The following is a 27,259-nucleotide window of genomic DNA, read 5'->3' as shown; positions in this document are numbered from 1 at the left end:
AAGACAGAGAGGAAGATCTTCCATCTGTTGAATCACTTCCCAAGCGGTCACAATGGCTGGAGCTGCGCCAATCCAAAGCCAGGAGCCAGGAACCTCCTCCAGGTCTCCCACATGGGTGCAGGGTTTCAAGGCTTTGGGCCGTCCTCGACTGCTTTCCTAGACTGCAAGCAGGGAGCTGGATGGGAAGTGGAGCTGCCGGGACTAGAACCTGCGCCCATATGGGATCCCGGCGCATTCAAGGCAAGGACTTTAGCTGCTAGGCCACGCCAGGCCCCCTTAGATCATTTTCAAATAGCCATCTCTGTTGTGGCTTAACAAAATGCCTTTTTTGGTCACCACTGAATGTCATGGGCCAATCAGGCCTAATTATTAAAATTCATTTTGTTGAGACATTTAGATCTTGGTCTTAAACATGCAAAAAGAATTACATAGTAGTAATTTAAATTTGAAAAGGAAAAACAAGGCTAATTCTGAAAGTCAACTAACATATTCATATTTAAGCACATGAATTCTACTCCATATAGACTAATGCTTGTGTGTTTGGTTACCTTGAAGTGCTTCCGATATTTAGTAGTTAACCCTGCAGTGTCTTTGGCTACCCTGGGGTAAAACTTCTCTCGTTTCATTGGCTACTAAAATGAGAAAAGTTTTGGAGATGAATGGTGGTAATGATTGTGCGTGAGGATTCCCTGAATGCCACCGCTGTACAGCTTGAGTGTTTTTGTTTTGTTTTGTTTTTCAAGATTTATTTATTTATTTTTATTAGAAAGTCAGATATACAGAGAGGAGAGACAGAGAGGAAGATCTTCTCTCCACTGATTCGCTCCCCAAGTCTGAGCAAAGCCAGGAGCCAGGAGCTTGTCTCGGGCCTCCCACGCGGGTGCAAGGTCCCAAGGCCTTGGGCCGTCCTCGACTGCTTTCCCAGGCCACAAGCAGGGAACTGGATGGGAAGCGGGGCTGCCGGGATTAGAACCGGTGCCCACATGGGAATCCGGAGTGTGCAAGGCAAAGACTTTAAGTGAGAGTGGCTTGAGATCTCTTAGCAAGCAGTTATGGGTCAGATATTTTTGAGAGCCTTTTGTTCCAGAAAGCTTGAATAATAAGATGTGAATACTTGTCATCCTGGGCTGATCAGTGTCAACATTTTCAGTGCCAGGAGAATCCTGTTTGAGTGCCGGGCTAAAGGAGTAAGGTGGCGATGAGGCGGTCTGCAGCCCATCGGAGGGGCTGCTCAGGAGGCGCCTCACACTGGAGTGCTCCCAGCCCTTGGCACCAGGGCGTGTTCACAAGGACAGCTAGAGATTGGTTTATTGCTCTAAAGTAGTGTGTGCGATTCCTAAGCAGTTTTTGATGTTGGAAGAATGAAAGTGGGAAGGGGCGACATCAAGAGTACCTTTCCTCCCAGGAGAGCTTGGGGGAGGGTTAAGGATGTGAGTGGGCACCCAGACCCTAGGGGCTCCACGACTGTGTGCGGCCACTTGGTGAGTCCGTGCAGTCACACGCTCTTCCGTGCAATTTGGTGTCTGCAGAAGGCAAATTACAAGTTGATAAATTGTGGCATGGCAAAACGATGGAATCCTATTTTCTGAAATTAACTATGGAATGACACATAAAGTCAGGTACGAACCAGGACCAACCTGCTGTTACAAAACACTGTGTACATATAAACGGAGAGAATGAAGGCTAGCATAAAAACACTGCAGCACAGTAAATATTATGTCCAGGTGACGGTTGTGTTCACTTGCAGTTAGAACAGTTTATTGAGTTGGCACATTTCAGAAGTCAGCGGAACGCGGTGAGCAAAACAGAGGTGAAGGAGCAGAGAGAAGCCAGCTGAGCGCGCAGGGGGTTCCGCCCCCTCCCAGGAAGGTACCTTGACCAGTTCCAGCTGTGAGACCGTCCTGTAGTCCTGGTCAGGAAAAACCTCCTCCGTGATCAAGCTCAGCTTGGCGTGTAAAAACAGTCCGAGAGCATTTCGTCCTAACGGAGGTACCCTTCCTGTGCCCCCTGGCCGCCTCCGGAGCCGGGTCAGCTGTGGCACCTGACGGGACTGCCCCGCACACCCCAAAACCCCCACATAGGGGCAGAAGGACTGGAGTGAAGGTGCGTCCGTGGAAACACTCCCCCACCGCCCAGCTCTGTTATTTTTGTCTGTCCCTTCAGCCCAAGGTATTTCACAGTGAAACCTGTTTCACCTTAATAATGAGTTATGAAGTTAACCCAAAAATGTTTCTCTAGTCAAGCACTGCAAATGTTGCGTTTAAGGTTTGTGATTGAATCTTTAGTGCAGACTACCTATTACTATTTGTTTACGTATCAGCTTGATTTTCACTTCTGCTCGCTCATTATTCCGACGGCGCCTTGGGTTTCCCACCACTTTTAATCGGCTTCCCTCAGGTGTTTCGCAGAGGTTTCGGTCAGGACTTGAGCAGTCGGGTTGGGCTGCCGCAGCTGCGTGGCACTAGGACCCAGGGGGCTCCCGAGAGCGGATCTTGGGGCCAGATTGCAAATTCGCGGTGACTCAGTGTGCTCGGCCCTGGCGCTCGGCGGCCGCGGCGGAGCAGCAGGCGTTGGCGGCCGGGCTGCGGGAGCAGTTGGCCGGCTTTCCGCGTCCGAGACTCCCCCCGGGGCCCCCGAGGCAGGTCGGCGGCGTGTGGGAGCGCCGGGGGCGGCGGGGAGGCCGGGCGCGGGCCGCCGCGGGGCCTGTGCACGGGGACTCACGTTTGCGCCGTCTCTTCCTGTGTCTGGCTTTATTTGCAGCAAACCAAGATGGAGTATGAGTGGAAACCCGACGAGCAAGGGCTCCAGCAGATCCTGCAGCTGCTCAAGGAGTCCCAGTCCCCCGACACCACCATCCAGAGGACCGTGCAACAAGTATCCTTCCCAGGCCGGCCGCCGCCCGCCGCGCCCCTCCCCCGCCGGCCTCGCACGCGGCCCTCGGCCCGGCCGCTCCCGCCGCGTGGGCTCCGGCCGGCTTCCGGGCCGCCCGGGCGGGCCACATGGTGGGGCTGGCGCGGGGTTTGAACCGCCGCGCCGCGGGGCTCGGGGCTCGCTGCAGGCCCCTGCGCCGGGGGACCCACGCGTGGGCGGAAGGGGTCCCCGCCCGGCCTCGCCCTGCGCCCGCCCGCCTGCACACCTGTTGCGACTTCCCTGGCACTCGAGTGAGATTTTCTTTTTAAAGCTTTGGCCCAAGGCTGGCCGCCCGATTATCTGAGCGTCTGCCGAGCGGGGGTGCTGGTGTAGCGGTCCAGGCAGGCGCCTGGGTCGCCGGAGCTGGACGGTGCGCGCCGTGCACGGGGGCCCGAAGCCCTCGGCCCTGGGCGCTGCTGTTGGGGTGCAGTCAGGAACGGGGGAGTTCGAGTCCTCCCCGCTGCTGGGGGCTGCGGCCATCAGTACATGACTAATGAGTGCCTAGCTTCTTGGTTAATGTAGTACTGCCGTGTAGATGGAGGGGATAACGATTTAGATCTGCTGGGATTTTTTTTTTTAAGCCATCTTGTTTGAGTCCTGCTTGTAGTCAGAGGTGTGTTGAAGCTAATGCCTGAAGCCCTGGTATGGCTCAGTCTTAATTCGTGTTGTCATAGCTCAAGGAGTAGCACGAGTTGACAGTCGTAGGTGTTCTGTGACACAATTACTTGTTTCTTAAATTAGCCAAGCCCACAACTGCTGTGGCGTCTCCTGGAGCCCCAGCATCTCCTGCTCTCTCGTTTTCGCCCATGTTTGCTGAAGACTGCCTGTGTGCCTGTTCCTGTGCTGGGGCCAGTGGGACAGCTGATTCCGTGTGCCTGCAGACAGAACAGACTGCTCGTGCAGAGACAGGCAGGGAAACGGAGTTTTTACTAAAAATAACCCTCTGCCTTACACCTCCATAGTGCTAAGGTCGCCCTCGCGCTTTTGTGTGTCCTAAAGAATTAAAGTGTTGTTTGTATTTTGTGTTGATTCGAGCCCTTTTTGAAAATGGGCTGGAATGATGAGTGTAGCTTAAATTGTAAACTTTATCTGGAAATATTTATGGAAAATGTATTAGCACGTGGAGTACTGTTACTCTTGGCTAACCTTCACTGAGGCAAGAAGTGGTTCCTGGTTGGTAATTACACCTTGACGTTTTACTAGAGTGTATGTTGCTAATTTACATTACAGCACTAAACGACCAGGGTACTCTGATATGTGATAAGCGGCTAGTACAGATAGCTCCGTAGGGTACCTCACGGATTGAGTTAGAAGTTTAGGTTTGTTGGGTGAAGATGTTTCAGCCTTTCTGTTGTAAAGCACAGCTGGAAAGCGCATTAGATCTTGAAGAATCTGTTGTGTCAAAGACTGCACACTTGAGTTCCCTGGGAGGTGGGTGGGTGAGGAAATGACCCTGTAGAGCTGTTATCTTCGTACAAGTTTCTGCTCTTTTGAACGTGAAGCTGGAACTTGCTTATGTTTGTTGAATATAATTTGGATAAAATAACTATATTCTTGCACCAACAATATCACAGTGTTTTCTTCCTTAGATTACGGAGAAGTTTCCTTAACTACTATTTGTTCTAGAAACTGGAACAACTCAATCAATACCCAGATTTTAACAACTACCTGATCTTTGTTCTGACAAAATTAAAATCTGAAGGTAAGTAGGATTTGTGTGAATAGCTGTCTAAATGTTTTTAAGACCCGTTGAAGCCTGTTATTCATCTCAGAGGGTTTTGTTTTGGGATAACCACATGCTTCGCAGATGTGGGATGGGGAGTCCTAGGGCTGCCACCGTAAGCAGTTAGATGTTTAATAAGCGTCCAGTTGTTAATTAGGTATTTATGGAATAAATTCCCTCATTCTTTACGAGTGAAAAATACGTTGTGAGGTCTGCTCTGGTGCCTGCCTTCAGTGCGTGCGTAGGAGTTGGTGGATGGAGACTGGTCACCTTTCATGTAGAGTTTGAACGCAGGATTTAATAATTGCCTAAATGTATGTGTGTTCACTGCAGAAAAGTTTGAAAGGTCGTATAATCCAAGTGGAAGATACACTGTCTCCCAGGAGTAGTTGCCGTTGAACTCGTCATCATGTTCCCACACTCTTGTATAGCTCAGTGCTACTCTAAAATTTGCCCCAAAAGGAACCATTCTAAGCTCTAGTAACACTGCCAGTATATAGGAAGCTTTGACTAACCATTCTAAACAGACTGTAACTTGCCTCTGTGACAGTTGATGAAGCATCTGCTTTCTAGATGGCATGGTTTGCTTGTTGTGACACACAGAATGTGTCCCGCTAGAGTTTGTTTCACAAGTCTTCCCTAGGAGGCCGATACAAAACAAAACCCCCTGTCCCCAAGGTGCTTACGCCGTAGTGGGCAGTGCTCTGGGAGTGCTGCGTGCCCTGGAACACTGTACCCCCACAGAACACGGGCTACTAGCAGCTGGCTTCCAGAGCAGAGAGCAGTGTGCCTGGAAAGGCCACGGCGTGATTCCCGAGAGCTGTGCTGCTCTGGGAGTGCGGAAAGACATGGTAGGCTCCTACATGCTGCTGCTGCTGCTGCTGCTACCTGAGCTGTGAGGTGGCTGCTGCCTGGACCAGCAGCCCAGCTCTCAGACTCTGCCGGGTCACGGGTCTTGTAGGAACTCGGCAGTCTTGTGTTCAGATTTTGAGAACTCGGTCCTCGTGTCGTGATTTCATTTGCATTGTCCTCAAATGATTTTCAAGTTAATAATTGTGGGTTTTATGATTGAGAGGCGTTAATAAGAAATGTAGAACTCTAGGTTCTAAAAAGGCAGTAGCTTTAAATACAGTAGTGTTCTAGTAGAAGAAATATCATACATGGTTTCTCTTCAAGTGCAAATGAAAGCAGAATTGTTTTCCTCCAACTTTTATTTGTATTGGAAGGAAAGATTGACAGAGAGGAGAGGAGAGACAGGAAGATCTTCCACCCGCTGATTCACTCCCCAAATGACCACCACAGCACCACTGAGCCAGTGCAAAGCTAGGAGTCAGGAGCCCCCTTCAGGGTCTGCCAGGCAGGTGCAGGCTCCCAAGGCTTCAGGCCAGTCTCAGGTGCCTTCCCAGGCCACCAGCGGGGAGCTGGATGGGAAGTGGAGCAGCCAGGACAACTGGTGCCCAGATGGGATCCCAGCACATACAGAGAGGATTAGCCGAATAAGCCACCACATCAGGTTCCAATACATGATTTCTTTTTTGTTTTTTAACATTTATTTTATTTTTATTGGAAAGTTAGACATACAGAGAGGAGGAAAGACAGAAAGGAAGCTCTTCCAGCCAGTGATTCACTCCCCATATACCCATGGCAGCCAGAGCCTAGCCAATCTGTGCCAGGAGCTTCTTCCAGGTCTGCCACGCGGGTGCAGGGTCCCAAGGCTTTGGACCATCCTCGACTGCTTTCCCAGGCCACAAGCAAGGAGCTGGATGGGAAGTGGAGCAGCCAGGACATGAACCATTGCCCATATGGAATCCCTGCGTGCAAGGCGAGGACTTTAGCTGTTAGGCTACTGCGCTAGACCCAGTTTGGTGGCTTTTCAACATACATTCTGGACAAAAAATATATATAGTTTGGATTTAGGCTGTCTTAATATTGTGATTTATTAAACCTCCCTCCCTATTCTATGCGCTGCTCCCTGCTCTTCTTCCTGTATATCTCAAGTAATTTTAAGTTCTTTATCTTATAGCATTTATTACAAATATGTAGTGCATTTGTAAACAAATATATTTGCTACTTTAGTAGTTACATGACCAGATTATTGAGTGATGTGATGACAAGAGTATTCCTTGAGGAAGTTTAATATGGTGGTTATTCACTTCCTTCTTAGTTTGAATCTTTGCACAGTACGTGCAGCGCGCTTAGTGTGTCAGTTGCTCCCTGGAATGGTTGTATTAGAAAAGCGGAGGGAATTTTCAGATGATGCCTTAGTGTTCCTGGGTCGTGTTGCTCTGATGACCCGAGTGGCACAGTCTGTGCCAGTCCCAGACTTTGGAGGCATATTAACTAGAACAAGCTGGGGATAGTTTTTATTTTTATTTTATTTTTTAAAAAAGATTTATTTATTTTTATTGAAAGGCGGATATACTGAGAGGAGGAGAGACAGAGAGGAAGATCTTCTGTCTGATGGTTCACTCCCCAAGTGACCACGATGCCTGGTACTGAGCCGATCTGAAGCCAGGAGCCTGGAACTTCCTCCAGGTCTCCCACGCAGGTGCAGGGTACGAAGGCTTTGGGCCGTCCTTAACTGCTTTCCCAGGCCACAAGCAAGGAGCTGGATGGGAAGCAGGGACACCGGGATTAGAACCAGCGTGTGCAAGGCGAGGACTTTAACCACCACGCTATCGTGCCGGGCCCAGAAAGTTTTTATTTTTAGTAAGATAGTTAGAACATCAGTGTTAACAGTTGTAAGTTGTGATCAGCATGCCAGTTCTTCATTTCTTGCAGCCCTTTGAGAGGTTGGTGGCTCAGATGTGCCCTGCAGCCTGCCTCAGACTCCCATGGTTGAGAGTTTGGGTTTCCTTTTGTGCATCTGGCAAGGCCTCTGCGTAATTTGTGGGGGCGGGGGAGTCTTGTCTCACAAGCTCGTAAAAATTAAACACAGGAGCCAGCGCAGGGCCTAGTATGCTAAGTATGCCTGCTGCCAGCGTCCCGTATGGGCACCTGTTAGAGTCCTGACTGCGCCATATTTGATCCAGCTCTCTGCTTATGGCCTGGGAGAACAACAGAGGATGGCCAAAGTCCTTGGGCCTTTGCATCTGTATAAGAGACCTAGAAGAAACTCCTGACTTCGAACTGGCCCAGCTCCAGTGGTTGCAGCTGTTTAGGGAGTGACCCAGCAGGTGGAAGATAGCACACGCACTCCCTCTTTCTGTCCAAGCTCTGCCTTTACAATAAAAAGAAAAAAAATTAGGACATTCTCAAGCTGTCTTTAATGTATTAGGCTTAAAGCTCTATTTTTAAATTATTTTGGAGATTTGGGGAGAGTTTCTTAACTGAGGCAGGCGAAAATGTGATACAAAATTCACAACAATTGTCTATGTGTGTGAGGTTGATCTCATACATTCTTTGTGCCTTTAATGTTTTCAGTCGGGTGTTTTTAGTTAGCACTAGTGCTTTCATATCTATGATTGTATCAAAAAATTAATAAAGCTCGAGTTCAGTAGCTATATGTAAACAAAGTTAGATCAGACTCCCCAGTGGTTTGGGCAGGAGCAGATTGGCAGCCACCCGCCAGGAGAGGCTTGGTGTTAGCTGCAGATTGGGATCCTCATGGCTCAGAAGGGTATTAGTAACGTCTTATGCCCAGGATGCTGCTAGACGTAATGCATAGAGCAGTCTCCCGCAACAAGGAGTTGTCCTGAAACTGACAGTGTCTGTCAATGGTAAAAAGCACTGAACTGTAAATCATGGCAGATGTTGATGGCTGAGTCCATCCTCTCCCCACCCCGCAGTTACACCAAACTGCAAGGTCCCGATCAGCTTTTCAACATAAATATTTTTATGTGACACATTGACGTAGTTCGAAACGTTGATGACTTTGAAACTCAGTACTCTTGTTTCCTTGCAGATGAACCCACGAGATCATTGAGTGGTCTCATCTTAAAGAATAACGTGAAAGCGCATTTTCAGAACTTTCCAAATGGTGTAACCGACTTTATTAAAAGTGAATGTTTAAATAACATCGGTGACTCCTCTCCTCTGATCAGAGCCACTGTAGGTAAGTTAATATGGCAGCAGTCTTAACAAGTTTGTAACTGGATTTTTACACATGATGGACCATTTATATAGTACTTTTTATTATCCATTTAGCATAAAGTTGTGATGGAAAATTTTCATTGCTGTTTAAATGCTTTTGAAATATTAACTTCTATAAAGTCTCAGTTCTCCAAGAACACTGATAGTTGCTTAATCAAAGCTAGTTAAAATGGGGCTTCAACTAATGTTATCAGTTTAGGATCTGCCTTTTTAAATATGCAGATTGGAATTCCTTAGTCTTCAGAGAAAGACAACCTTGTCGTGTCAGTTTGTATAACATTTGATTTCTTAAAAATGTAACCCATTATCCTATAAATAGGGCATCTATTAAAACCTGAAATTGAACAATAAAATATGCCACTTAAGGATAACCTTTTTTTCCCCTCGGCCAATTTCATTGACTATTTGCAGAGTTGAGATCTTGGGAGTGGAGGGGCTTATAAATACACGGGCTGTTGGCAAGCACGCATTATCATCCAGTGAGACCAGAGTAGGCAGATGTGCCCCATCTTCCTGAAGCGCAGCATTGGGTCTACTGTGACGTGAGTGGCTGACACAAGGCCCACCTGGAAAGCTCTAGCTGGTTGCTTAACTGGTCAGTCAGTTTGCACAAGAGCCCTTAATTTTTGTTGTGGATTTGGAACTTACTGTTCTATAAAGCAGATGCTGTATGACTTCATGCCAGTAACAATGCCATTATTAACACCGATTCTAAAATTGGCTGGGTAGGAGGCATTTGTACTTGGAGAAAAGAGAATACTTAGGTCTTTAAATGGGCCCTCGCTTCACAAACACACACCTCATGTAGGCCATCCTTTTCGGCTTAAAATCTTGAAGTAAAAGCACCATATATGTGTTGCAGTGGCACTTGGAAAGAAGTAGGAATCCTCTGACAGATGGCAAATCAAGAGACAGGACTGGACAGGACAGGTTGTAGAAACATAGGGGCTGCCGTTGCGCCTGCCAGGGCGGTGGCTGCTGCCGCTGTGGGTACATGGATTTGTGGGGACCTGGGTATGCGGGCTTGCAGGGGACCGGGGGATAGCAGCAACTGGGGACTCAAACCAAGGCAGCCAGAATGAGACTAGGGATTTCCCAGCATGCTTGGTTGTGTGGGTGAGGGGATGGGAGAGCCCTAGGTTAGCATGGTGCCCTGTTGTCCTTGTGCATTGGGTTTGGGGAACTTTGAATGGACTTGGATCGTGGGTGTGTGGAGGGGTAAGATCCCAGGCCAGCACACTACCCCACCAGAAGACTGCTGGGGAACACATGCGCTCCTGGACACAAACTGTGGATTGCCAGGGGAGAAGGGAAGGGGATATGTGGGAGTGAGGACCACTGTGGGAATATGTTGCATGTGAGGAATGGCTTCTGGGGACTTCCATCTGCAAAGCTGCTATATTTGCAGGTAAACAAAGAGGCTGAGACCCAGCAGTTTGCAGGAACTTTATGGGTCAGACTGATGCACCAGCCCACTGGGAGACCTGAGGCTAGTGTACGTGGATCGCTGCCCATCACTGGTGCACACTGTAGCTGGGGGTACCTGGCAGGGCTAGATCACAGTACCTACCAGTGAGAGTTGGAACAAGGGACGGGTATTGTTCAGCTGGGCCAGAGCACTAACCAGCACATGAGAACCAGGTCTGGGAACAGATGCTGTGGGGTATATGTGGGCCCATACATGTGGAACTGCAATTTCCACTGGTTTGCTTAAAAACGGGGTGGTGATGGGCTAATCTAGGCATGACCATGGAACCCCCTGATCTCATTGTGCTGGGGTTGGGAATAGGCCAGGCTGGACCAGGCTGCAACATCAACCAGCTCATACAAAGGCTGAGTTGAAGGGGGCACACTATGCTGGGCAAGTGCCTGGCACCACTGGCTCATGTGAGACCTGGATGTGGGGTGAGCCTTCTGGGAGCCTCCCCTGGTGGGACTTGGCTCCCACTGGTGAACATGTGATTCACACCAGGGTGCTAGTCAGGCTGGGCAAGTAGCTCCACCTATCAGCAAGAGGGCAAATCGGGCAAGGCCTGGCCAGGCCAAACCTTAGCACACTGGCAAGTGCAGGAGCCAGCCAGGAGCGCAGGTCATGCAGGACTAGGCTGCAGCACCCACCAGCAAGAGTAGGGACAGCACAGGCCGGGCTGCAGTATCTGATGGCAAAGGCTAAGGTGGGAGATGGGCTATACTGACCTGGGTCAGAACAACCACTAGCACGCACAAGATCTATAGCTAGGTGTGGACCAAGTGTGACCGGGCTATAGCACCCAATAGTAAGAAAACGGATGGGTGTGGGCCAGTTTGGCAAGGGCATTGCCACAGGAGGGGAACTAAGCCTGGGCCAAGGACCCAGCAGTGTGCGTGAGATCTGCCACTTGGAGAAGACCTGATGGAGAAGTGTGGGGAGCTCCCTTGTCAGGACACAGTCCCTGCAGGTGAGCACAAGAACCAAGGATAGGAGAAGTCCAGACCAGGGCAGGTTACCCTACCTGCTGGTGTACATGTAGGTCAGGTCTGGGGGCAGGCCAGTCTGGGCCAGTTCATAGCACCCACTGGGAGATCTGAGAACCAGGACAGGGTGTGGGACAGGCCAGGTTAGGCTCTAGCACCAGCCAGTTCACAGTAGGGCTGTCTGGGCTGGGCTGCAGCACCCACCAGCATGAGCTGCAACTAGGGGCAGATTGGGCTGGACATTTGACAGGTTACAGCGCACCTGCTGGCAAATACCAAGATGAGGCAGGCTATGCCAAACTGGGCCACAGCGCACATGAGACCTGGAGGGAGCGGTGCAAGCCTGTAGGGGAGCAGCAAGGGGCAGGCAAGGCCAGACAGGGCTAACCACCTGTATCCACTGGTGCAAGCCTGAGTCAGAGTAAGTACAGGTTGGTTGGGGTTTGTCACCGCATCAACTGGCAAGTGCTGGGGCTGAGGGCAAGTCCTGTCAAGCTAGACTGCAGAACCACCTGGAGAGTCCAAGATCTGGGACTGGGAGTGAACCCAAAAGGGAAACTGGGCACCTCTCTGGGCTGCAACTCCCACTGGTGAGCGTGAGAACCAGGGCTGGAGGTGGGCCTGGCTAGAAAGGCGGTAGTACCCAATGACATGAGTTTGGGCTGGATAGTGGGGTTGGTTGGGTTGAGCTAGGCTTCATTGATGTGTATGAGAACTGAATGGGATGTGTGACACACTGGGCCAGTCTGCTGCACATACTGGCAAGCACAGGAACCAGGGCTGGGGCAGTCCACGTGGGGGGTTTTCTGGGGTTACTGCCACTAGGCTGTAGCCCCTGCTGGTGTATGTGAGGACCGAGTGTGTGGTAGGCAGGGTTGGGCTGGGCACATCATCCATTGTCTTATATAAAAGACCGGGCTGGAGACAGAACTGAACCAGCAATTGCAACTACCAGTGTGTGCGTAGGCTGGTGTGGGGACAGACAGAGCCGGACCCCTTACCGGCAAGCACACACAAGGGCCAGGTCTGGGATCACCTCAGTCAAGGTTTCTTTGAGGGTCCCCCAGATGAACCGCTGGACTCAGAACTCCAACCCCGGGGAGAATCACAGACTCTGGTCTGATAGTGGAGCGCATATATCAGAACTGGCCTCCTCAGTGGCTTAGGCGGAGCAGTGGACAGCATGCTCAGATGCACATGGAGGATATGGCAGTCCCATTGAGACCTGCAGAGGACATGTGGTACCACAGCACAGGAAGGAGGGCAGAACAAATTGGACAGCTATCCCAGCCAAGCATTGACAGCAACTATCTGGATGAATGGAGACTCTGGGTGAACTATGTCAGCCAGTGGACCTTGGAAGGATTTCCTCATCCTTGTATCTGTGAGATCCACAACATCTCAGACTTACCGAAATCACTTGAGCAGAGCCCTCAGAGGATGCTCCACCCTGGGGACCCTGGGATGACATTGGGTGGCTATTGCCCATCCCTGGGTACTGCGGCGATTGGGAGGTTTGGGTGTTCTTCAATTAGAAAATAGTGGTCTCACCCACTTTCCCTTATTCTTCAACCTTTCCCACCCTAATCAACCATGTAAACATCATCAAAAATAAAATTAAAGAAAATAAGTAGGGGCTGTTATTGTGGTGTGTCTGGCTAAGCCTGTGCCTGCTGTTCTAGTATCCTAAATGGGCACCAGTTCAAATCCCAACTGCACCATTTGCATTTCAGTCCCCTGCTAATAGGCCTGGGAAAGCATCAGCAGGTGGCTCAGGCTCCAGAGGCCCCCTCAGAAACTCTAGGCTGCTAGCTTTGGCCTGCCCAGCCCTGGCTGTTGAAGCCATTTGAGGACTAAACCAGGAAGTAGAAGAGTGTGTTTTCTCCCCTCCAGAAGTCTGCCTTTAAAAGGAATATTTTCTTAAAAATTTTTAGAAAAGGAAGAAATTGCAAATATGATTATTTTCTCCCTATCGTATTTTATGATTTAACTACCATTTGATACAAATTACTGTTCCTGGTGTCTTCGTTTGAAAGGTTAGAAGCAATAGTATTAGGGAGAGGAAGATTGATGTTACCGTTGGTGAGTTCTGGTTTTTTTTTCCACCTCCTTAAAAGTTGGTGAGCCTATTTGGGTGCTAGATTTGTCTTGGGCAATATTTAAATTCTTCAAAATATAATTTGATTGTCTTAAAACAGAGATGGGAGAGATAGATGTTTTTGGTGGAAATTCCAGTTTATATTAAGAAGCCAGTGGAAGTTTTAAGCTATAAGCCAATCAAGTGGTTTCATCTAGTTAGGTCATATTCCACTTCGCGTAAGCACGAGTAAGGGCTCCAAATGTAGCTGCAGTGTGTTTCCCAGTGACTTGTCAGGGTTGTGAAGGTAGGCAGGCTAGCAGTGTGGATGAGCAAAACTGGCCGAGTCTCATGCGTGCTGTGAAGCTAGGAAATGGATCCACTTGGTCATTCTTCCGTCTGCACACTCATGTACATAATTAGAGGAGCCTCTGCTCAAAGTGCTTGGAACCAGAAGTGTTTGAATTTTTGAATTTTGTAATGTTTCCACAAACTTTCTGTCTGGTGAGCAGTCCTAGTTCAGTATTTGAACTTGGGTGCTTTGGAGGTGGTGAGTACTCAGGCAGTTTAGTTTCCAGGGGCTGGCATGTTCCACAGCCGCTATGTCACCTCCCAGCAGTTGAGTTTTAGCCACTGTTTCCAGTCTGGCTTCCTGCTAGTGGATGCTGGGAGGCATGGGGTGCTGTTTGAGGCTCCTGGCACTCACATGTCCCACCCTGTTAACAAGCATTTGGGAAGTGAACTAGTGGATTGGGGGACTCTCTCTGCCTTCCAAATTTAAAAAAAAAAAGGTAAAATTAACTGCCTGAAACTGCCTGAAACAGTTACCTTGAAGTAAGTACCCTGACCAGTTACATTACTTGCTTCCTGTTGTACAAGAAAGGTCCTTTTTACTGCTTACCTTCCTTTTGATGCAGGTTAGTGATGGTGGTGGAAGGCAAGTACTGACCTACAAAAATGTCCTCCCAAAAAGGGGAGAGGTTGCTCTGGGGACACAGCCTTAACATTTTCAAGTAGTTGAACACACAGACACACCCTTCCTGCGTCATCTGCAACATAGTGCCTCGGAACCGGGGGTCTGGGAGAGGTGGGAGAACAGCGAGCCCCCTTCTGTGCCCTCAGAACGGGGAGGGGGAGGGAGGGAGGGGGTCCTGGGCCGGGACTGGGGTCGGGAGGGTGGGAGGAGCCCAGATCCCTCGGCTGGCTCTGCCACCTTTGGGAGTCTGGGGCCTGGCCACCCCAGTGGGGGAAATCGGATGTCTTAACCATGAGCTTGAATACATGTTTACATTCCATAAAAAGATGATTAGCTTAGTTTTTAAAAATCATTGGTGCTTTCTACAAATAAATTTGAGAATACATTTTCTTTTTAGCTTTTTCAGTCAATTACTGTGTGTTTGTAGAAGAGAGTGATTTCTAAAAATTGAGGACCAGTTCTTCCTCACTCATCAGTCTGGACAGAAAATTCTTGGAATGTCATCTAGGTCCAGTTCTGTGGCATATCAAGTAAAGCTGCCGCCGTGATGCTAACATCCCACATGGGCGCCTGTTTGAATCCCAGCTGCTCCTGCTGCCTATGGCCTGGGAAGAATAGCAGAGGAAGGCCCTTGGCCTGTGAGGCAGTTACAGAGAGAGACATACACCCCACCGCAACCCACCCCGTCCTTCTAATGGCTCACTGCCCACATGGCTGGGGCTGGGTTAGGCCGAAGCCAGGAGCCTCATCCAGACCTCTCTATAACATGGGTACAGGGGCCCAAGCACTTGAGCCACAAACTACTACTTTCCTAGGCCTATTAGCAAGGACTCAAGACATGGTTTCTGTGGAAAGCTGACATTGCTGCTTAAGTGCTACAATACAGGCTCACCACATTTTTCAACCTTAGCGTATATTAAAAATATTGTTAAGTATATTTGTAGGGCCCAGGATCCTGGTATAGCATAGTCAGCTTCTGTTTGCAGTGCCAGTATCCCATATGGGTGCCAGTTTGAGCCCTGGCTGCTCCACTTCCCGTTCAATGCCTGCAGAAAACAGCAGAGGATAACCCAAGTAGGGAGCTGGATGGAAACTGGAACGGCTGAGACCCAAATCAGCACCCACAGGGGATGCCAGCCACTCTTAGTGATAATTGTCACGCGGTGTGTGCCAGGCATTTTATGTGCTTCTCACTGGAGTTTTGAGATAACCTTTTGAAAAAAGTACTTTCTCTAACTTCCTTTTTACAGATTGGTATTTTGGCTTATTCTCATGACACTGAAAGATCCATGGTTCCCCAGCACTTTTGAGTTGGCTATTGTGTTTGTGTTCACATAAAGCTTTGGTGGCGCATTTTTGTGAATGTACACAACCACTGGCTGTCATGAATCTACCACCCAACACAGACATAATAATCCAGTCCGAATGACACAGTCACTCAGTCCGCCACCAAGCCCCCGAGATCCACCATCCCTTTTGTGGGGATTGGTCCTTGGCATAATGAGTATATGTTTTGTGTGGCCTGTCCACACTGAAGGTCAGGATTGGTGACAGTGGACGTGCATCACTGTTCTCACATGATGTTCATCTTGATTTCCTCTCCCATGGTCCTTGGCTGCTATTCCAGGTAAGCCTGGGAGCTAGCCGGGGCTTCTTACTGTGTCTTATTTGAACCTCACAGACTTACAAGCGTTATTTTGTTGGAGCCTTCCATGCCATTATTAGAGAAGAATAAGCTGCAGTCTTTTGTGTACATAAGTGATTTAAAAAGAAAAAAAAAAATACTGTCCCAGACTTAGAAAGGTGAAGTGTTGGGAAACTGGAAGCAGCTCTCTTTATGCTGTGCAGTTCTCTTGGGTACGCTGCCGATGCAGGGTTGTGGGTGGAAGTTTTTACTTGGTTTGGAAATCTAACTTGGCACATTCAAGCAGTGTGTGTGTCTGCACAGGTGCTCTCACATGATGCCTCAATGCAGTCAGGTTTCCTAAAACATCATTTTCTTTCCAGGTATTCTGATTACAACCATAGCCTCCAAGGGAGAATTACAGAACTGGCCTGATCTCTTACCAAAGCTTTGTAGCCTCTTGGATTCTGAAGATTACAACACCTGTGAGGTAAGGAGGTTTGCCTCATACATCATTCCTTCTGTTGTCCTGTTGTGTGCTAACAGTCTCCAAGATGCTTTCTCTGAAATATCTGACTTCAAAACTTAGCAACTTGTGGCTTGGTCCTGTGGTCCAGCATGTTGAGCTGCTGCTTGGGACGCTGGCATCACATAGTGAGTCCTGGCTGCTACCTGCCAGTGTGTCTAGGAAGACGGTGAAAGCGGCCCAAGTGCTCGGGTCTCTGCGTCACCTGACTTCTGCTCTGGGACCGGCCCAGGCCTGGTTATTGGGGTCCCTCGGGAAGGGCAGTTGAATTTACTTGAAAGAATTAGAGAGAAAGAGATCCTCCATCCATTAGTTTACCATCCAAATGGCTGTTATGGCCAGAGCTGGGCGTGTCTGAAGCTGGGAGCCAGGAGCTTCTTCTGGATCTCCAGTGTGAGCACAGGAACCCATGGACATGTGCCATCCTCTGTTGCCTTCTCCGGTGCATTAACGGGAGTTGGATCAAAAATGGAGCAGCCTGTACATGAATTGGCACCCGTCTGGGATGCCAGCGTCACAGGTAGAGGATTAGCTGGCTGCGCCGCTGGGGGTAGCAGCCCCTGATGTGGTATCTTTAAAGTTAGACTGAATTTACCGAAATGCTGCACGCAGGTGGAGAGCATCGTAGCTGTGTGACTGCATAGCAGTGAGGCCCCTCCGTTTCACAACAGAGCAGGTCTGGGAGGCAGAGGCGGCGCAGGAACAACCTTACCGCCTTAGGGCTTGGCACTTCATTGCCTGGCATGTCCTGGGAAGGGGGGAGCAGGAAGAGGAGCTAGGAGAGGGAGAGTCGTCAGCACAGTGTTGTTTACAAAATCACTTGTCTCTCTCCCTCAAAGGAAAAAAAAGCTATCCTTCATACTCTTCATACTCTCACAGTAATGCCTTGGGAAACAAGGTTACAGCAAGTCTGAAGAGCAGTCATCCTCTATGGCTTCCATGCGCACAGTGTTCCAGTGTGATGGTAACCATAAAAGGGCAGAGGTTAAGCAGGTGCTTTCCTGTTTTGTTTTTGTCATAGGTAACAAGGTGACCTTTAATTTCAGTTCAACAGTCTTTGAGAAATAAAAAATATTTCTTAAAGAACCAATAATATTCTCTGGTAGTCATTTTCACCTGACAAGTAAATTTTCAGCTTAAAAGCATCCAAATGTAACATTTTAATGTGTCGTAATCCTGAAAAGGACATCTGAGAGACCTTCAAGTACTTGACCTTGTGGACATTAAATTGAACCAGCAAGAATAAGCACCAGATCAGTGCTGATGAAACCAGGCGGTGAAATGGTTAAATAGACTTCTGTGTGAATTTACCAAGAGGCCAATTTGATGACACAGCTGTTTAAGAGTGAGATTTAGGGGTTAGGTTATTTAATCATCTTTATCAAAAATTTCATACATTAATCCATATTTTGCTCTTAACTGTCTTCGTTTGTCATGACTTCGGCTGTTTCTTCCAGGGAGCGTTCGGTGCCCTTCAGAAGATATGTGAAGATTCGGCCGAGATTTTAGATAGTGATGTTCTAGATCGTCCTCTCAACATCATGATTCCTAAATTTTTACAGTTCTTCAAGCATAGCAGCCCCAAAATAAGGTAACGTTAGCACTGATTTATGACCTTTGGTGTGAGCCTAGCTGCTGCTGGAGTGGCATTTCCTAATACGATGTTTTACAAAGGTGAATGGAAATTTTACTGCTTTAGTCACTACTCATGAAATACTATTTCACGTACGATGTAATTCTCTACCTCCTTCAGTTGCCAACCTTGCCAAGTTCACACACCTTCCTTTGTGGCTATGTAATCAAAGTTCCTCCAATAAAACAGATGTATATGCTTATCTGTTGGAGCAGGACTATCAGCTGTAAGATTGTGAGTTTCTGTGCTTTAAGCATTTGAAGATACTTCAGAAAGTCTACAAAGGAGCCAGTGTTAGGACAGAGGGCTAAGCAACCACTTGCAGTGTTGGGAGACCCAGCTGCTGTGCCTCAGTCTGGCTTCCTGTTGATGACATGGAAGGTGGGCCACACATAGCAAACTTGGGTGGAGTTTCTGGATCCTAGATTTGTCATGACCTAGCTCTAGATGCTGTGGCTGTTAGGGGTGTCAATCAGCAACTGCACGGTCTTCCCTCCCTCCCTCCCTCTCAAATAAGTCTTTTTGTTTTTTTAAGGATTTGTTTGAAAAGCAGAGTAACAGAGCGAAAGATCTGCCATCCATTAGTTCACTTCCCAAGTGGCCACAGCAGCCGGGGCTAGACCGGTCCACATTCAGGAGCCAGGAGCTCCTTCTGGGTCTCTCCTGTGGGTGCAGGTGCCAAAGCGCTTGGGCCATCCGTTGTTGCTTCCCTTAGTGCCCCAGATGAGAAGTAGCGCAGCCAGGACTTGATCTCTACCTGTAGAACACATTTACTCACTTGTTTTGGGGTTTGAAAGCAGAAGAAGCTCTACTTCCTAGTTTCTGCCTGTCCCAACCCCAGCTATTGTGGCCCTTTGGGGAGTGAACCAGAGGATAATCAGTTTGTCTCCCTTAGCCACCAACCCCATCTGTAACTCTTTCAGATAAACCCTTTTTAAAAATTTGTGTATGCAAAAATGAAATTAAAAAGATAATTTTATTTTGATGATAAAATTAAATTAACATCCATGCATAGTTTTTCTCATTATTTGTAGTTTCCATGAACTCTTCAAGGACACCTTTTTTAGAAGAACTTTGAAATTTTTTGCACCAAAATTAATCAGGTTCCGCTTTTCAGAACTTTTGAAAGTATGCCCTTAAGTAGCATTCTCTTTCCAGTCTGTCACGAGTTTAATTCCATACAAGCTTGTTCTCTGCTTTCTCCATCCTGTGATTAGTAGACTGATTGAATCTGAGAATATTTGAAACAAGTACTTTTAACTGAAGAGTTTTCATCTAAGTATGAAAAAGTTGTTTTATCATATACATGGAAAGACTTTTTTTATTGGAAAGGTAGATCTAAAGAGACAAGAGGCAAAAATCTTTAATCCACTGGTCCACTCCCCAGATGGCCACAACAGCCAAACCTGAGCCCATCCAAAGTCAGGAGCTAGGAGCTTCTTCTGGGTGTCCCATATGAGTGCAGGGTCCCAAGGCTTTGGGCCAGCTTCACTGCTTTGCCTGGCCACAAGCAGGCAGCTGGATTGGAGGTGGAGCAGCCAGAACATGAACTGGTGCCTGTAGGGAATCCCGATGCTTGAAGGGGGAGGGATAGCTTATTGAGCCATTGTGCCAGGCCCAGTGTAAGGACTTTGAGCATCCCTGAAATGAGCCTGGTTTGCTCTGTTGCTTTCTGTTTCCCTAGCTGCTGGAAGAATATTGATGAGATAACTGCGAGATTGTGTGTGGAATGTTAGCCTTCTAGCTACAGCATCATCAGTGGTCCTGTCGGTCTGCTGTCTGGCTGTTCTCATGCAGTTGTGAGGCAAAACTCCTCACTTGTGTCTGGGTGTCTTGTTCTGTCTTGTGCATGTTAATGCTTACGTTTCTGTTGCTTGCAGTTGTCCGTGCTGCGTGGTTTTCAGCAGAGAAGCCTCCAGTAAGGCACAAGTCCGTGAGGGGACCTTGATCACATGGGAGTTTATTGCGATATGTTAAGCTCTGTTCAGTGGGATGAGAGTAGTGTAGCCAGAGGGCAATTGGGAATCGGTGTTTCTTGCTTAAATTCTATTAAAATAAAAGTTTTAAGTAGCACTTAATTATGCTGTACTTAGAGTAGAAACTGTTTAATCATACATTCAAATCGTATGCTTTCAAAATAGAATATAATTCTTCCTGGCATTAGCAAGGTTTCAGTTCGTATTCCCCAGTTCTCCTCCTTGAACTCTGGTGATGACAGGGTGAGGTTTCATACTTCACTTCTAGGAAGTTAACTTTTTTTATGATACGTTCTCAGCAGTTAAAACAGAAAAATCCAAAACTTATTCCTGAAAATTGATATAATTGGTAGCCCCATTGCTAAGTGTGAATGTAGGTAAATATTCTTGAGAACTTTGTAGGTGATCATTTTGTTGAAACTTGAACAAGACATTCTGTGGTAAATACTGAGTTGATATAATGTCCTACCGAACTATTGTATATTTTATTCTCATTCACTTTTCTTTTAAATGCACATTTGAGAGAATGACTCTGTCTGCCGTTCATTTTAATACTTCCCCAAGCATTTCCATGTTTATATCGTTGTCTATGTAATACCTTGTTAACACAGTGTAACTCACGTTCGCCATCTACTTTTAAGTGGTTTTGCTCCTCACAGCAACTGTGGCATTTATAGAAAAAAAGCAGTAAAATGTAGGGTTTTTTGGTTTTGTTTTTGAGATTTATTTAAAAGTCAGTGACACAGAACAGCCGTCCACCGGTTCACTCCCCAGATGGCAGCGATGGCCAGGGCCAGAGCCGGCTGAAGCCTAAAGCTTCATCCCAGTCTTGGACGTGAGTGGCAGAGGCTCCAACACGTGAGCCATCTTCCACTGCATTTTCCAGGCTGTTAGCAGGGAGCTGGACCAGAAGTGGGGCGGCCAGGATACACTGGTGCCCATCACAGATGGCCACTTTACACCTGCTGTGTCACAACACCAGCCCCCACATATGGTTTTATATGTGAATCTCAACTTTATCCTTTCCTTGCATTTTCTTAACTTTTTCCTTGTTAATATATGCAAATTCTATTTTTAAATCCTCAATGACTTTATTTAGTGTTTCTAAGATTCATCCACATTGTATCACTATGGCTCATTTGTTTTGACCATGTGATATCCCATTGCATTACTTACTCTATTCATTTGATTTCCCCTGATGGTGTTTGGGGGATTCTGGGTTTCTGCTGCTGTGGGTGGTGAACAGTATCCAGCACACCAAATAGGTTTCCAGATAGTTTACCTACTTGGATTAGGGAAGAAATGTAAGCAATGGAAAATGAATGTAGACCAAACAAAGTTGCTGGAAGATTGAATTGTGTATATGCCATAATGCTATTTTAAATTCTGTAGGTGAATGAAATAAATTGTGCCCATGTACCAAGTTCTTGCTCTTTACAGAGATGTACCATTAAACATTCGCACATTCCCTTTCAGCCACTGTTCACCTCCTTAGACTAAGGTATAGTGTTGTTCTGTACCTCTTTCCTCACTTTATCATTCACCTTCTTTCTCTGTTGATACACAGAGATTTGACTGATTTCTTTTAGTGCATGTATGTACATATTGATCTGTGTATACCATGATTTTATGAATGAATATTTACATTCTTACCAGTCTTCTGTAGACAGAAAAGGCCCCGTGGGTGTATGTTACACTTTAAACTTTGTTTGTAGGTCTCATGCTGTTGCGTGTGTGAATCAGTTTATCATCAGTCGGACCCAAGCTCTCATGCTGCACATTGATGCATTCATTGAGGTAAGATTTGCTTTCATTTTGTTTTTGAAAAGCTTAAGTAATACCTGCTGTATTGGATCTATTTTATGACTATTGTGTACTGTCAATATTAAATTACTTCTGATAGCGTTAAAATTGGACACAGCATTGGCTGAAAATAAAAGACCTTGTTCGCAATTTTCTTACTTGTTTCATAAACATTTGGGTGGTTTGAAGGTGTTTAGTATATACCTACTATTAAAATAATCTCGCTGTGCTATTTAAATCCCATATAGAAATTGAATCATCTGACTTACATATAGTATTTGAAAATGGAAAATGACGAGTTGGAGGAAGTTGCTCCATAAAGAATCAGGAGGCAAAGACTAAAGAAAAGGTGGTGCGATCCCTGTTTCCATCCGGGACAGAGCGCACGTGACAGTGGCTCCAGAGAGCCTGTGGGTGTAGCAGGTGCACCGCTTGGCTTAGCTTTGTGCGAGCGTGTTCTGTTGGCACCTCCCAACAGGCAGTGTCTCAGAACACATCTAAGCAGTGATGTCTCTGCTTTCATGTTAATGGGTTTCCTAAAACTAGAGGTGTCCAGAAAAAAAAAAATCTGAATTCTCCCAAGCTTGCTTGCAGCCTCTGCAGACCTCAGGAGCAACAGGTGCTGGCCTTGACCAGATGTGAACCGTATACGTTCTTTTCAGAAGCTTTGGTGTTTGAAAACAGCAGCAGAAAGCACTTTTCGCTTCAATAGTCATCAGATTTCTTAATTTCTTTCAAGTTAATACTGCTGTTAGAAAAATGTTATTTTGTTCTTGTTTTCTTCGCAGTTAATAGTTGAATAATTCTGTATTGGATGTCTCTTGTCAACAGACTAAGATAAAGATCCTGTAGACATTTACCTTTGGGACCAGCACGATAGCGTGGTTAAAGTCCTCACCTTGTGTGAGCTGGGATCCCATGTGGGCGCCGGTTCTGGTCCCGGCAGCCCCCTGCTTGTGGCCTGGGAAAGCAGTCAAGGATGGCCCAAAGCCTTGGGACCCTGCACCCATGTAGGAGACCCAGAGGAACTCCTGGCTCCTGGCTTCAGATTGGCTCAGCTCCAGCTGTTGCGACCACTTGGGGAGTGACCCATCGGATGGAAGATCTTCCTGTCTGTCTCTCCTCCTCTTTGTATATCTGCCTTTCCAAAAAAATAAATAAATCTTATAAATAAATTTATATACACGTACACACTTTCATGGAGTCCCTCCTATGAGTCAGGCTGTGTACTTGATGCTGAGGGCTGCATTGATTTTACTTCTACAAGGTATTTTTAGTATTGTTGCAATCAGAGGTGATGGGGTGTAGTGTTCAATATTATCAGCTTAGAGTAAGACTGCTGCTTATTTTAAAGATTTATTTATTTTTATTGGAAGGTCAGATTTACAGAGAGGAAGAGAGGAGACAGAGAAGATCTTCCGTCTCCTGATTGGCTCCCCAAGTGGCCACACTTGTCAGAGCTGAGCCAATCTGGAGCCGGAAGCCATGAGCTTCTCTGGGTCTCCTGTGTTTGGGGCCTTGTAGGTCTACTGCTCTCCCAGGCCCAAGTGGAGAGCTGGATGGCAAGCTGGGCCGCTGGGACATGAGCCAGCAGCCATATGGGATCCCGGTGCATGCAAGGCGAGGACTTTAGCTACTAGGCTACTGCGCCAGGCCGTGTGTGGGCATTTTAGTTGATTTAACTGATGCTCTGTAGTCTGTCACTTGATCTAATACCTAGTTTACCCTGTGGGATAGTAAAGCTAATTTCTTCAGTAAATTGGAAAAACCCATGCCATGAAATAAGTACTTCATGTTGCTACTTATTTTTAGAAGTAATAGTAGTTTCTGTTATATTACAGTAGTGGTTTTTGTTTACATTCTTTTCATAGCTTAATAGAAAGAAGAATGGTAGATGTGTCAGTGTCTTACAAGGAAAGAAAGCTTATTTTTAAGTTCTCTAAGAACAAAATTCCACAAGACTGTGCTCACCGGGTAATTTTTATTTGTTGATTTGTTGATTTTACTATTTGGTGATTCCGCAAGCTTGATCCTGGTCTCCTTCCCACGGGATTGTAGACACGCACAAGGTCCTCCATGGTAATTTACTGGACTAATTATTTTCCTGTTGCCAGTGATCAGCGGGGGTTCTGTGTGCTAAGTATGACTGAACACTGATGAAAAGTGTGTTGGTTATGAATGCATTCCTGTCACACATCGGATTGGCATGGTAACCGTGGCCAGTGCAGGGTAATGGCAGTGGACCCCCCTCCCAAGAAGTTGCTACTGAGTCCTTCCAGTAGAATATAGTGGGAAACCCATGTCTAATATGCTAAGTCATGCCTGCTGTGGAAAGTTTTCTTCTCTGCCTTGTAAAAACCTGGTTACCTGAAGAATAAGAGACTGTCCACTGTAGAGGCAAAACTTGGGGAAAAAAAAAAGTTTCCCAAATGCTGCGATGGTGCTTCACATATTGTTATTTTTAATCACTGAACTTCTCCCATGTCTTTCTTGTGGTAAGATTTCTAGTAGCATTTTGGAGACATTTCTGTGATATCCTGGAAAAAGGCAGTGGGACACATTGGAGATATTACTTATTTTTTAATGAGCTTTTTACTGGTTTTAAGGCACTCATGTATATGTGTGTATCTAAGTAAAATAGGATTTGTGCGTGAAGTGGGGAAGGGTTTGTTGTCTTGTTTTCTCCCGAGCTTGCTTGCAGCCTCTGCAGGAGACTGCGTGTTGGTGACTGAAATTGGAGTCAGCCTGATGAGTCCCCCCGCTGGCCCGCTAGTACCCAACTTCTCCTTTCTCCAGACTTGGGTTCAGCATGTGGCTAATACTTCTTTCTAAAGTAGCTGACCTGGTGCACAGCAGCACTTCAGGACTCCCTTGTGAAGACGGCAGTGTTAATCTCCCCGCTGGGGGTGCTCTCACGGAACCTGAACCTGCGTCTTTCCGTACCGTGCTTTTGAAGGCTAGATCACATTGTCACAGTGACTGTGTCTGCTTCCAGAGGAGCTGGGTAATTGCCCCTGTGTCTGGATGACATGGTTTCATTCTTTAAAATTAAAAATTGCCTCAAAACACAACCTATTTAACTGTATCGGGAAGAATGGCTTTTCACCTTTAATCAAAAATATAATCTTTAGCATTTATTCCTTACCTGTGTTGCTTCATATATAATAAAGTTTTGCAGGCCAATTAATTAAGTCCTTTTTTTATATCTTAGGGCTTCTTTAAATATCAGTTTGGAGATTATATGTTACTGTTTGTAGGTCTTTCTAGTGTTGAAATTTTAAAACTACAAAGCAATGTATTTCTTTTGCAATAGAATCTCTTCGCCTTGGCTGGTGATGAAGAGCCAGAGGTACGGAAAAATGTGTGCCGGGCACTTGTGATGTTGCTGGAAGTGCGAATGGATCGCCTGCTCCCTCACATGCACAACATAGTTGAGGTAACTCCTGTTTCCCCTGAGAAAAACTTGGACACACAATGTTTCCCCTGAGAAACTCCTGTTTCCCCTGAGAAAAACTTGAACACACAATGTTTAGTGTAAAACCATTGCTTTCTATCTCATACTGTTAATTAAGGGACTAAAGAAAGCATTATAACTGTCTTAATGGTGATTTTGTTTTATGAGCTTTAAAAAGAAGAGGAGGAGGAAGCTGTGGATTTGAACGGCTAGCTGGTGTAAGCGCTGTTAGGCATTGGCAAGGTAGTGTGGAGACGGAACAGCCTAAGTGACATTTTCACTAAGGGCCCTTTCTCTCAAAACAAATAGGTGGGATTTGTGGAAAGTGTTGAGAGCTTGTGCTTAATCAGAAAATTAAGAAGTTGTATCAATTGCTAGGGGAGAGTTAGAATCTTAATTCACAGTGCCACAGCTTCTTTTTTCAGCAGTGTTCAAAAGCAAAGGGGTAAGACATAGCGTGTGATTAGGGGCTGGCCTGGAACATCTGTTGTGTTGCCGTGTTATGTCACATGACACATTCCAGTTCAGGATAGGTTGTATGTAAGGAATTTATCAGTTGACCCCAATTTCAGCCCAAGGTATGAAATCACAGTGATTGTAGCTTCATAAATTTTACAAGACAAAGTAAGCGTGCTTTGTGGAAAGCTACAAATCATAGTCATGCTAGGAAACACCACTACTATTTCGCAACAAAACAAATTCTGTAGTTTTAGTATTATATATCACTTTATGTGAAAATGTACATAAAAGAGACAGCTTTTAATACCTATTTTATAAAAATAGCATTTAAGAAAGGTAAAGTTATCTTCATCTAAGGTTTAATATTTCATTATTAATACATTTCAAAAATGATTTCATGAAATACACTTCAAATAATATTTTCATAAATAATGCCTGTACTGAACACTTTTAATTGGACAACATTCTACAGCAGTGGTTCTTAGATTTAGCTGCATTTTAGACTCATTTTGGGGGGTTTGTTTTAATACCTAAGTGTATAGTTTATAATCAGTAGGGCTTGGTACAGTGGCTCAATTGGCTAATCCTCTCCTTACCAGTGATGGGATCCCATGTGGGTGTCAGTTTGTGTCCTGACTGCTCCACTTCCTATTCAGCTCCCTGCTTGTGGACTGGGAAAGCAGTAGAGGACGGCCCAATGCCTTGGGACCCTGCACCCATGTGGGAAACCCAGAAGAAACTCCTGGCTTCAGATCAGCTCATCTTAGTTCAACTCCGGCCATAGTGGCTACTTGGGGAGTAAACCAACGGATAGGAGATCTTTCCATCTCTCTTCTGAAAAAATGGAGTCTGCCTCTCCAATAAAAATCTCTAAAGAAAAAAAAAAGAAGAAAAACATCATAAAAATTGCAGAGGCATAATAATGCAGGATTGAGATGGAAAGCAATTGTGTGACTTTAAACTGGTTAATATTAAGAATTGTTTGTTTGCAGTACATGCTGCAGCGGACCCAAGATCAAGATGAAAACGTGGCGTTAGAAGCCTGTGAATTTTGGCTCACTCTGGCTGAGCAGCCCATATGCAAGGATGTGCTTGTGAGGCATCTCCCTAAGTAAGTGCCCTGCCCCGTAAAGCTGCTTTCTCTCACAGCAGCGAGTCCTCTCCATTAGGTCTTCACAGAATCAATTCTTTCAGCATCAAGGAATTGCCTCCTGAAGAAGCCAGGCTTAATTTTGCTGTTGGTTACAGGCAAAGGCGTTTTTAAATAAGTAATTAATATTTTTTGAAACTATATGGGGATGGTTTATTCTAAATTATAATTTTGAATTTGACAGTGAGCTCTAGTGGAGTTTGAAATTAAATCTAAGCTTACCTTTTTTGGGGAATAAAATTTTTTCATGGGGAAAATTGTAGAAATTTTTTTTTTTTTGTCACCACTCTAGTAACCGTTGCTAGTATTTGTGTCGTGCAAACTTTCAGTGTCTTATTTCTGTTGGTTTTTGTGGATTGTTTTTCCTGTGTAAGTATTGCATTTCATATACATACATTCAGG

The 27,259-nt window shown here is 46.3% G+C and overlaps 1 protein-coding gene across 4 annotated transcripts in view; it reads left to right on the top strand.

Annotated features, from left to right (window-relative positions):
* Window positions 1-27,259, top strand: part of TNPO1 (transportin 1) — a 78,059-nt gene that overhangs the window by 27,972 nt on the left and 22,828 nt on the right. For 3 of the 4 annotated variants that reach the window (XR_009244362.1, XM_058656406.1, XM_004586159.3), the window contains exons 2-9: window positions 2,761-2,874; window positions 4,537-4,612; window positions 8,538-8,687; window positions 16,240-16,346; window positions 17,840-17,973; window positions 21,707-21,788; window positions 25,108-25,230; window positions 26,700-26,818. Coding sequence is in view for 3 of the 4 variants with exons in the window: in XM_058656406.1 (XP_058512389.1) it covers window positions 2,761-2,874; window positions 4,537-4,612; window positions 8,538-8,687; window positions 16,240-16,346; window positions 17,840-17,973; window positions 21,707-21,788; window positions 25,108-25,230; window positions 26,700-26,818 (905 nt within the window). In the remaining variant the exon portion in view is untranslated. Of the gene's footprint in view, window positions 1-2,450; window positions 2,643-2,760; window positions 2,875-4,536; window positions 4,613-8,537; window positions 8,688-16,239; window positions 16,347-17,839; window positions 17,974-21,706; window positions 21,789-25,107; window positions 25,231-26,699; window positions 26,819-27,259 lie in introns of those variants that run through there. The other variant, XM_058656405.1, reaches the window with a different exon arrangement.

The sequence above is a fragment of the Ochotona princeps genome, chromosome 28, assembly GCF_030435755.1.
Source record: "Ochotona princeps isolate mOchPri1 chromosome 28, mOchPri1.hap1, whole genome shotgun sequence".
In the NCBI taxonomy this organism is placed as follows: domain Eukaryota; kingdom Metazoa; phylum Chordata; class Mammalia; order Lagomorpha; family Ochotonidae; genus Ochotona; species Ochotona princeps.
Note: the sequence above shows the minus strand (reverse complement) of the source record. Positions and strands in the feature narration are given on the sequence as shown.